This window comes from Bison bison, unplaced genomic scaffold, assembly GCF_000754665.1.
Source record: "Bison bison bison isolate TAMUID 2011002044 unplaced genomic scaffold, Bison_UMD1.0 scf7180017864508, whole genome shotgun sequence".
Classification (NCBI taxonomy): Eukaryota; Metazoa; Chordata; class Mammalia; order Artiodactyla; family Bovidae; genus Bison; species Bison bison.
The window spans coordinates 3806677-3818163 of NW_011495064.1; the positions used below are offsets into that span (position 1 = coordinate 3806677).

The window sequence follows — 11487 nt, forward strand, 5'->3', positions numbered from 1 at the left end:
GGGGCCGGGAGACCATGGCTCCACCTCCTCACTGTCCCTTCGGCTCCCCCAGGGGCCGCTGCTCCTACACTCCCCGCCCACCCGTCCACATTCACCCAGGTGAGTCAGGGGCCTCCCAGGGGTGGGGCCTTGGGGATGGAGCACAGTGGGCGATGGGTCCTGTTCCCAGGGTAGGGCTTGGCAGGGAAGAGTGGGGCTGCCATGGAACAGAAGAGGGGCCCCCAGCACTCTGGGAGTCCTCAGAGGATGAGGGCCCATGAGAGGAGCTGGGTGCCCCCGACTCAGGCCCTGCTGACCCCATGACCTTTAGCCTCAGAGACGGATCGACACTCTCAACTCAGATGGATACACCCCTGAACCAGGTGAGCCGGCAGAGGTGAGGGTGTGTGGGGGTTCGTGTCAGGCTGAGATTGGGATCCTGGCTAGGCCCTGGGCTGTGTCAGGGGAGGCCTAGGCCAGGCCTGACCTCGGGCAGTGGGCTGGGTTGCCCTGGGCACAGAGTGAGCCTGCAGGTGTCCACGTGGGCATACGCATCACGCCCGCCTGCACGCATGTGCCTGGGGGCATGCTGACACACAGGGGGCTACACCTGGCCGTGCCCAGGCAGCCTCGGGTGTAGAAACACATCCATTAAGCACCTACTGCGTGCCATTCATGCTCTAGCACACTGAGTGTATGAGCTTTGCAGAATCCTCTAACAAACCACAAGAGGCGGTCATGGTCATTATTCTCATTTTACAGAAGGGAGAGGAGGGCAGGAACTGTCAGGTCGCACAGCGGGCCAGGGGTGGAGCTGGGATTTGAACCGAGGAAGACAAACTCCACAGCCCACATACCTAACATGCCTGCCACAGACGCTCAAGTGTTTCATGTATGGATGCAAGCCTGTGCACACAGATTCACCTGGAGTCCTTGTACACGTGGCTGTGTGGTTCATACGTAGACAAAGGTGGGCACGACACGTGTGCACACATGTCAGTGCACACACACACAGATGTGCACACTGCAGCTGGCACACTAATGGTTGCTTGTGTAGACACACTTTAGGACCCCTAGCACACACCAAGACATGGGTGAGAGAGTTTGTGGGCGCACATGTGTGAACACGCTGCACACGTGTTACACCTGCACATTAGATGTGGCTTCACAGCTGGTGTGACCAGGAGCACCCACAAGTGCACATGCGCACGCACACACATGCTCTGCACAGTGCGACTCGTGCCTTTGGCGCATGTGCCTGGTCGGTGCCAAGGCTTTCCTGTGCTCCTCCCACCCCTGTCCGTTTCCCTGCTCCTGACCTGGGAGTGCACACCTGTGTGTGTGCCCAGCGCGGTTAGTGTCCTCAGAGAAGCCGCGAACGATGCCCATGGACACCAGCGTCTATGAGAGCCCCTACAGCGACCCTGAGGAGCTCAAAAACAAGAAGCTCTTCCTGAAGCGTGAGAACCTCCTCATGGCTGACATCGAACTTGGCTGCGGCAACTTCGGTTCAGTTCGCCAGGGCGTCTACCGTATGCGCAAGTAAGCTCCCGCCTTGGCTGGGGAACCACTGTTGGGTGGGGCACAGGGGGCATGGCCTCTCCAGGCCTTGTGGGGTGGAGCCAGGATGAGACTTCAGATTGACTGTGAGGGGGGCTTACCTGGGAGAGTTCAGGACAGTCCCGAGAGGGAGTGAGAGGAGCTGGCCAGGGGCAGGGAGAGTTTGGGCTAGCTGCAGTTGCAATGGAGTCCTTGGCTGATCGCAGGGGAGCTGCAGAGGGGCCAACCCTCGTCTCCTCCATTGATTAGCCATTGGATACACACAGGTCATTGGATATAGGCTGCCCCTGGGGAGGGTGAAACTGAACCGGTTCTTTTTGGTGAGGGGCTTGGCTGTGAGCTCTGAGTGACGGGGAGGTCTAGGCGGCAGACCACGCAGCCACTACACAAGTCGGGGGAAGAGAGGCAGGGCTGGTGGGATGAGGGAATGAGTGGTCCAGGCCAGTGCGGGCTCAGGCGGTGCCCCTCCCTGTGTCACGGCAGGAAGCAGATCGACGTGGCCATCAAGGTGCTGAAACAGAGCACGGAGAAGGCGGACAAGGACGAGATGATGCGGGAGGCACAGATTATGCACCAGCTGGACAACCCCTACATCGTGCGGCTCATTGGAGTCTGCCAGGCCGAGGCCCTCATGCTGGTCATGGAGATGGCTGGCGGCGGGCCCCTGCATAAGTTCCTGGTCGGGAAGAAGTGAGCCCCTGGGCTGGCGGGGCGTTTGGGACTGTGGGCTGAGCCTGTCCACCCAGAGGTGTGCTCCACACTCATTTCCCCACATTAGACACATTTACACCTGCTGCCCACACTTACACCCCTGACAGATCTGATCTCAGGTTTGAGTTTCAGCGCTGTCACTCACTCTTGTGACTCCAGGCAGGTCTCTTAATTCTTCTGTGTCTCAGTTTCTTCATTTGAAAAACTGCGATGCCCCCTCCAGGGGCCCTTGAAGTCAAATGAGTTGATATTTATAAAGTGCTCAGAACAGGGCCTAGCACTCCTTGTAGGAGCTTTGTAAGTATTAGCTCTGTTGCTTCTGCCACCCCAGGTCTCTCCATCAATTCAAGATCCACTGTGATAGTTGATTGTGTTTGACCTAAAGCAGGGTCAGAAAACTGCAGCCAGGTTTGTTTTGTATAGCCTGGTTTTCCATTTTCAAAGGTCTCCAAAAAAAAAAAGGACCATGTGACAGAGACCATATGTGTCCTGCAAAGGCTGAAATACTTACTCGCTGGCCCTTTAGAGAAAAAATTTGGCTGACCTCTAATACAAAGAAATTGCAGTTCCATTTGGTTTCCGTATGCCTCAAACTCTTACCCTTATGACAGAATCTTTTACATTCATGGAGGCATGTGACCTTTAACCTGAGCTCTTGCTGGAGTGCGTGCCTTCACGGGTCCCAGCTCAGGTACTCAGTTATTCCACAGGTGTTTCTGGGCAATTTCTCTGTGTTGGGGACTATTACCAACACTTGAGATTATCACTGAAGAGAGAGACAAAAGTTCTTTGCCCTTATTCTGGTTGAGGAAGAGAGGTTTTAATAATAATTATAATAAAGTGTATAGAGTCAGGCTGGGAGGTGAGAAGTGAGAATGTGAGGTTTCTGCAAACCGAGGGAGGCAGCCAGGTGCAGCTGTGGGGGAAGAGTGGGCGGCTGGTGCAAAGGCCCTGAGGTGCCTGGACTGGTGGAGGGGCCGTGAGTTCCGGCCCTGAGGGTGACGCAGAGTGCAGGAGGCGGGGGAGGTGATATGGGCAGGGGTGTGACAAGGTGGATGATGCATGACCTTGCTGGCTATGGGGAGGACTCGGACATTTTCCCTGAGTGAGGTGGGAGCTGTGGGGGCTGTGAGCAGAGGAGGAGAGGCAGAGCCTGTGTCCAGTGTGTGAAGGACAGGCCGTGGCAGGTGAGGACAGAGGGGGCTGTTCAGGTCTAGGCTGGTGATGATGGGGGCTGGTCCAGGTGGCAAAAGCAGGCGTGGAGAGAAGTTGGGGAATACTGGAGGAATTCTGAAGGCAGAGCTGCCAGGGTTTGCTGATAGATTGACTATTGTGTGTGAAGAAGAGGAGCTGAGGGCAAGGCTTGAGTACGTGAAAAGATGAAAGGGAAGTGTGTGTGTGTGTGTGTGTGTGTGCGCGCATGTGTGCACCTACCTGTGAACAATCAGGAGTTTGACTTTATTATTTTAGAGATGCCCAGGAGACTCCCTGAGGGCACACAGGGGATACAGGCAAATGTATTAAGTTTGGGGATCACGGTGGGTAGAATTTAAAGCCTGAATGAGGGCAAACATTTGTGCCTGTTTTGTTCACACACTGGGTGTGTCCCCGCCCCATGCCTAGCACACAGCGGGTGCACAATTAGCTCCTGTTCAACAGAAGCTCAGCTGGATCAGACTTGTGCTTTGCCCCCTTGGGGCCTTGGGCATCCTCTCCCAGCTGCTCCCTTCTTCCCCCTCACCCTAGGGAGGAGATCCCCGTCAGCAATGTGGCGGAGCTGCTGCACCAGGTGTCTATGGGGATGAAGTACCTGGAAGAGAAAAACTTTGTGCATCGTGACCTGGCGGCCCGCAATGTCCTGCTGGTCAACCGGCACTACGCCAAGATCAGCGACTTCGGGCTCTCCAAGGCCCTGGGTGCCGACGACAGCTACTACACCGTGAGCCCCCGGCCCTGGGATGCCCAGGTGGAGGGGGCTTGTGGGTGGAGGCCCCGAGCCCTCTCTCAGCATTATCTCCTGGCTCCCAGGCCCGCTCAGCCGGGAAGTGGCCGCTCAAGTGGTATGCGCCCGAGTGCATCAACTTCCGCAAGTTCTCCAGCCGCAGCGACGTCTGGAGCTACGGAGTCACCATGTGGGAGGCCTTCTCCTACGGGCAGAAGCCCTACAAGGCAGGCGTGGGCAGAGGCGGCTGGCTGGCTGGGTGGGAAGGGGGACTGGGGGAGGGAGCCCTGATTACTCACACGTGCACTTGACTTTGGCTTGAGCAGAAGATGAAGGGCCCGGAGGTCATGGCCTTCATCGAGCAGGGCAAGCGGATGGAGTGCCCACCAGAGTGTCCCCCTGAGATGTACAAGCTCATGAGCGATTGCTGGACCTACAAGTGAGTGCCAGCGGGTGGGAGGGTATCTGGCTGAATTGTCACCTGGGCCTGGGGCAGGAGGTTGTGGTGTCCGACAGCCAAGCATCACTCTTCACACCCAAAGACCCACGCAGTTCCTGGCCTTTCCAACCCACAGTACCTTTACTCCCCTGCCTCTGTGCTCAGCTCTTCAACACATTGACCCTACGATGCTCTAGCACCCCAACACCCTACCTGTGGACACCAGGGCTCCAGCATCTAAAACCTCAGTCCCCCTCAGCCAGCACTCAAGCAATCCTACAAGATTCAAACAAGTCAGTACTGTTACCCAAAATATGACACCAATACTCAGGGCATGGAGTAATATTCCATTGTGTAATATAATTCCTTTTCCCCTTCAGCCAACACATAGTTGCCCCTTCAGGTCAACACTGAAGCCCCCAAATATTCAATATCCCCCACCTCCATCTGCTTGAAGTCCAGTGCTTGAACACCCTAACCCCCAACATCAGCAGTATCTCTGCTTCCAAGCACAAGGAACGTGCACCCACACAAGCTGTCACCCTTCACTAATCACGCAGTGCTTAGGCATTCCAATATTTGACCCCCTTACTGTCCCAATGTCAGTTATCCCACAGGACAGCACCTGTCACACTGACACCCAGACATCCAAGCAATCCAGTAAATCAGTTCAGTTCAGTCGCTCAGTCACGTCCGACTCTTTGCAACCCCATGAATCACAGCACGCCAGGCCTCCCTGTCCAACACCAACTCCCGGAGCCTACCCGAACTCATGTCCATTGAGTCAATGATGCCATCCAGCCATCTCATCCTCTGTCGTCCCCTTCTCCTCCTGCCCCCAATCCTTCCCAACATCAGGGTCGTTTCCAATGAGTCATCTCTTCACACGAAGTGGCCAAAGTATTGGAGTTTCAGCTTCAACATCAATCCTTCCAATGAACAGCCAGGACTGATCTCCTTTAGGATGGACTGGTTGGATCTTCTTGCAGTCCAAGGGACTCGCAAGAGTCTTCTCCAACACCACGGTTCAAAAGCATCAATTTTTTGGCACTCAGCTTTCTTCACAGTCCAACTCTCACATCCATACATGACTACTGGAAAAACCATAGCCTTGACTAGACAGACCTTTGTTGGCAAAGTAATGTCTCTGCTTTTGAATATGCTATCTAGGTTGATCATAACTTTCCTTCCAAGCGTCTTTTAATTTCCTGGCTGCAATCACCATCTGCATTGATTTTGGAGCACAAAAAATAAAGTCTGACTGTTTTCCACTGTTTCTCCATCTACTTCCCATGAAGTGATGGGACCAGATGCCATGATCTTAGTTTTCTGAATGTTGAGCTTTAAGCCAACTTTTTCACTCTACTTTTTCATGTTCATCAAGAGGCTTTTTAGTTCCTCTTTACTTTCTGCCATAAGGGTGGCGTCGTCTGCATATCTGAGGTTATTGATATTTCTCCTGGCAATCTTGATTCCAGCTTGTGCTTCTTCCAGTCCAGCGTTTCTCTTAATGTACTCTGCATATAAGTTAAATAAGCAGGGTGACAATATACAGCCTTGACGTACTCCTTTTCCTACTTGGAACCAGTCTGTTGTTCCATGTCCAGTTCTAACTGTCGCTTCCTGACCTGCATACAGGTTTCTCAAGAGGCAGGTCAGGTGGTCTGGTATTCCCATCTCTTGAAGAATTTTCCACAGTTTATAGTGACCCACACAGTCAAAGGCTTTGGCATAGTCAATAAAGCAGAAATAGATGTTTTTCTGGAACTCTCTTGCTTTTTCAATGATCCAGCAGATGTTGGCAATTTGATCTCTGGTTCCTCTGCCTTTTCTAAACCAGCTTGAACATCTGGAAGTTCACAGTTCACGTATTGCTGAAGCCTGGCTTGGAGAATTTTGAGCATTACTCTATTAGCGTGTGAGATGAGTGCAATTGTGCGGTAGTTTGAGCATTCTTTGGCATTGCCTTTCTTTGGGATTGGAATGAAAACTGACCTTTTCCAGTCCTGTGGCCACTGCTGAGTTTTCCAAATTTTCTGGCATATTGAGTGCAGCCCTTTCACAGCATCATCTTCCAGGATTTGAAATAGCTCAAAGGGAATTCCATCACCTCCACTAGCTTTGTTCATAGTGATGCTTTCTAAGGCCCACTTGACTTCACATTCCAGGATGTCTGGCTCTAGATGAGTGATCACACCATCGTGATTATCTGGGTCGTGAAGATCTTTTTTGTACAGTTCTTCTGTGTATTCTTGCTACCTCTTCTTAATATCTTCTGCTTCTGTTAGGTCCATACCATTTCTGTCCTTTATCGAGCCCATCTTTGCATGAAATGTTCCCTTGGTATCTCTGATTTTCTTGAAGAGATCTCTAGTCTTTCCCATTCTGCTGTTTTCCTCTATTTCTTTACTCTATCAGATCTAGTCCCTTAAATCTATTTCTCACTTCCACTGTATAATCATAAGGGATTTGATTTAGGTCATACCTGAATGGTCTAGTGGTTTTCCCTACTTTCTTCAATTTAAGTCTGAATATGGCAATAAGGAGTTCATGATCTGAGCCAGTGTCAGCTTGTTTTTGCTGACTGTATAGAGCTTCTCCATCTTTGGCTGCAAAGAATATAATCAATCTGATTCTGGTGTTGACCATCTGGTGATGTTCATGTGTAGAGTCTTCTCTTGTGTTGTTGGAAGAGGGTGTTTGCTATGACCAGTGCGTTTTCTTGGCAAAACTTAGCCTTTGTCCTGCTTCATTCTGTATTCCAAGGCCATCTTTGCCTGTTACTCCAGGTGTTTCTTGACTTCCAACTTTTGCATTCCAGTCCCCTATAATGAAAAGGACATCTTTTTTGGGTGTTAGTTCTAAAAGGTCTTGTAGGTCTTCATAGAAATTTTCAACTTCAGCTTCTTCAGCATTACTGGTTGGGGCATAGACATGGATTACCGTGATATTGAATGGTTTGCCTTGGACATGAACAGAGATCATTCTGTCCTTTTTGAGATTGCATCCAAGTACTGCATTTTGAACTCTTTTGTTGACCATGATGGCTACTCCATTTCTCCTAAGGGATTCCTGCCCACAGTAGTAGATATCCTGGTCATCTGAGTTAAATTCACCCATTCCAGTCCATCTAGTTTGCTGATTCCTAGAATGTCGACGTTCACACTTGCCATCCCCTGTTTGACCACTTCCAATTTGCCTTGATTCGTGGACCTGACATTCCAGGTTCCTATGCAATATTGCTCTTTACAGCATCGGACCTTGCTTCTATCACCAGTCATATCCACAACTGGGTACTGTTTTTGCTTTGGCTCCATCCCTTCATTCTTTCTGGAGTTATTTCTCCACTGATCTCCAGTAGCATATTGGGCACCTACGGACCTGGGGAGTTCCTCTTTCAGTATCCTATCATTTTGCCTTTTCATACTGTTCATGGGGTTCTCAGGGCAAGAATACTGAAGTGGTTTGCCATTCCCTTCTCCAGTGGACCGCATTCTCAGACCTCTCCACCATGACCTGCCCGTCTTGGGTGGCCCCACGGGCATGGCTTAGTTTCACTGAGTTAGACAAGGCTGTGGTCCATGTGATCAGATTGACTAGTTGTGCCCTCTCACAACACCTATTGTCTTACTTGGGTTTCTCTTACCTTGGACGTGGGGTATCTCTTCACGGCTGCTCCAGCAAAGCGCAGCTGCCGCTTATTACCTTGGATGAGGGGTAGCTCCTCTCGGCCACCGCCCCTGACCTCGGACATGGGGTAGCCCTTCTCAGCCAATCCAATAAATAGATACCCTATTTATGTTGGGTGATGGTAAAGGACAGGGAAACCTGTGTGCTGCAGTCCACGGGGTTGCAAAGACTTGGACAGGACTGTGTGACTGAACAACAAATTTATGATAGATTAATAAGAAATGATCAGATCATTCCTATTCCAATATATATTAAGCCAGCCTCTATCAGGAAATGCTCAATACACCAACACCTCAATATCCAAAGAGACTAGTGTCTAACATTCCAACACAATTCATGGATATTTCACACATGATAACATTAATACCTGGAATCTCCACTAGATGAACCCACCCCCTCCACACTCCAGTGTTCCTTTCCATCCCGGGCAGCGTACTTGCACCCCTGTGAGCCCACAGCTAGCACCCAAGTGCCTGCCCAAATACACGTGCTCAGTACTTCAGCACTCAGTGTCCCAGCTTCCTGGGGTCAAGTCGTCACCCCAACACTCAGTGAGCCGTCATTGCTAAATCTTCAGCAGTCAGGACTCGTGTCCATCCTGTATGTCGGATGTCAGTCCTTCTCTTATGCCAGAGGGCAACCCCTGAATCGCAGTTGTCTACACGCAGGAGATCCGCCCCCCCCCCCCCGCCCACGCCCCCATCACCCAATAACCCCTGCCCCACTGCTTTCTGAGCCTCATGCATGCCTGTGCACAAGCTGAAGTTCGGTCCTGGGGGTGTAGCCAGCCGCCTGGATCTCCACTACCCTCACAGGTGGGAGGACCGCCCGGACTTCGCCGCAGTTGAACAGCGCATGCGCACCTACTACTACAGCTTGGCGACCAAGGCAGAGGAGCCCGCCGCTTGTGGAAACGGGGTTGAGGCTGCGTGTCCCTGAGCTCCACCCGGCCCAGGGCCTGAGGCCCCCACGCCCCCAGCTTTTCTTCCTGTGCCCTCAGCTCTCTCCCGGGACCTCCAGGCTGGGCCCGGCTCAGTTTCTCTCTCTCCCACGCTGGTCTAGTATTCCCAGCCCGGTCACCCGGCCCCTCTGGCTGGGGAAGGAAGCAAGACCTGGGGAAGATGGTCCTGGACTGGAATCAACGGGGGAGCCCTGAGCTGAGAGGGGTTGCTTACAGCCGGGACCCTCCTTCCTCTGGGTCCAGAAAGGCAGACTCTGGGAGTCCTCAGGCTGCGAGACCTGGAATCATTGGAATAAACTCCAGCTTCTCCCTTGTTTGGGATCCCTCATCTTTCTGGGGTGGGGTTGGGAGGACCAGGAAAGGGGTCCTTGAGAAGTGCCTGAAGCAGCTGTTTTTGTGTGGGTTTGGGGGGGCGGTTTTCCCACCCCTCTGCCCTGGGAACAGGGCAGTTCCTGTGAGTCTGGGAGCTGAGGGGCCAGGGGCATTGCTGACCCCAGCTTCCCGACCTTCGGCGTGAAATAGGCGCTGCCCGCGTTCACTGCGTGTGAGCCATCACCTGCAGAGACTTAAACACCCTGCTGACACCTCCCTCGGCCACGCCCCACGACTGAAGCGACTTAGCAGGAGCAGCAGCAGCAGCAGCAGCAGCAGGTGATTCCAGCATTTTGTCCCGCCTGCTCAGCTGCCTCCCCTCTTCCCTGGGCCCAGGCAGTCGCAGCTGGGACTTTTTATCAACCTGATGCCCCGTGTACGGACTCAGTCCCAGCTCAATCCCGCTCCAGAGAAGACCCGTCTCCAAGCCCTCGCCGCCTCAGCTTCCCCGCACGGAGATTTGGAGTGCTGGAGCTCAGAATCCACCCGGGTGGGTGAAACAGAGCCAGGTCCCTGTCTTGGCTTTTCTGGACTCACTCCCCCTCCTCTTTAGCTCAAGTTGGCCCCGGGCTCAGTTCCCTGGCCTCAAAGAGCTGAGGGCTCCAGGGGGCCATGAGTCCCCCTCAAAACCAGGGAGAGGCCAGGAGATTTTCTGCAGCTTCGGGGAAGATAGATTTTCTTTTTGTTTGTGGAGCTCTAGAAAGTCAGAGGTTTTTTTTTGTAGAACTATAGGCTGCAGGTGGGGGGCTTCGGGATTGTGTGGAGGCTGAGCACGAGACCTGGGTGGTGGGGCGGGCAGGAGGCACCCAGGAGGAGGCCCCGGAACCGGGTGATGTGGGTGCATCGTTGAAACCAGGAAATTGATGTTGGGATTATTAACTTAGGTATAGACCTCACTCTGATTTTTACTGCTTATGGAGTTGTGATGATTTATGTGTGAGCTTCATGTTCGCATATTATTTCATGAACTTTGCATTCTACCTGCAAGGTAGTTGAGAGAATCCCCAGTTTTACAGTCATCCCCAGACACACAAACTCTCAGCTCTGTGTTTGTTTGGAGAGTAAATCTGTCATCGTTTGGAATTGTTTGAGGGCTCCCAAGCCCTGCCAGACTGTATCTTCCTGCAAAGATGGACAGCAGACAAGGAGAGCGCAGCAATTGTAAAGATAAAGACACAAACTTGAATTACCTCCATTTTGTCATTTTGTGCAGCCACTTAGAGATTTTTGTCTTTAGAATTTAAAGCTGTGAAGGCTTGCAAACCATGCGATATAGTCTTTTATTTGGTAAATGTATATTTTAGTTCATAAACTGTATTACTGACTTTAACACCATTAAAAAGCAAAAATTGTTTTTTAACTTTTCAAATGAATGAGCAAATGAAGAAAAGTTACGTCAATAGTGCTGTTCTGTGGCTTCCCAAGGTGCACTGTTTGCTGGTATTTTAGTTTTATTATTTGTTTACTTTTTATTCCTGGATAATTATTTACATTGTTACATAAAGTATTATATCACAAGGGAAAACACTTTCGCTGTCTGCATTTCTTTTATGGTCATTATTATTGTTTCATGTTGTAATTATTACTGAAAATACTTTATGGGGAGGAGGTGTTTAAAGTGATGGCTTTGGGTGTCAAATGCAATGGAGAATGCTGTTGTCGTTCAGTTGCTGAGTCGTGTCTGACTCTTTGTGGCCGCATGGACTGCAGCAGGCCAGGCTCCCCTGTCCTTCACTATTTTCCAGAGATTGCTCAAACTCATGTGCATTGAGTGGGTGATGCTGGAGAATGCTGTTGTGCTCCCACTAAATGACCGTTGGAGCCAATGACAGA

General features: G+C 51.6%; 1 protein-coding gene across 2 annotated transcripts in view; it reads left to right on the forward strand.

Annotated features, from left to right (window-relative positions):
- Positions 1-11181, forward strand: part of ZAP70 (zeta-chain (TCR) associated protein kinase 70kDa) — a 40044-nt gene extending 28863 nt beyond the window's left edge. For both annotated transcript variants that reach the window (XM_010829606.1, XM_010829607.1), the window contains 8 exons: positions 53-99; positions 311-362; positions 1329-1521; positions 2023-2229; positions 3997-4189; positions 4279-4419; positions 4519-4631; positions 9137-11181. In XM_010829606.1, coding sequence (XP_010827908.1) covers positions 53-99; positions 311-362; positions 1329-1521; positions 2023-2229; positions 3997-4189; positions 4279-4419; positions 4519-4631; positions 9137-9260 — 1070 coding nt within the window. In that variant the 3' untranslated portion in view covers positions 9261-11181. The remainder of the gene's footprint in view (positions 1-52; positions 100-310; positions 363-1328; positions 1522-2022; positions 2230-3996; positions 4190-4278; positions 4420-4518; positions 4632-9136) is intronic.
- Positions 11182-11487: the final 306 nt, after the last annotated feature.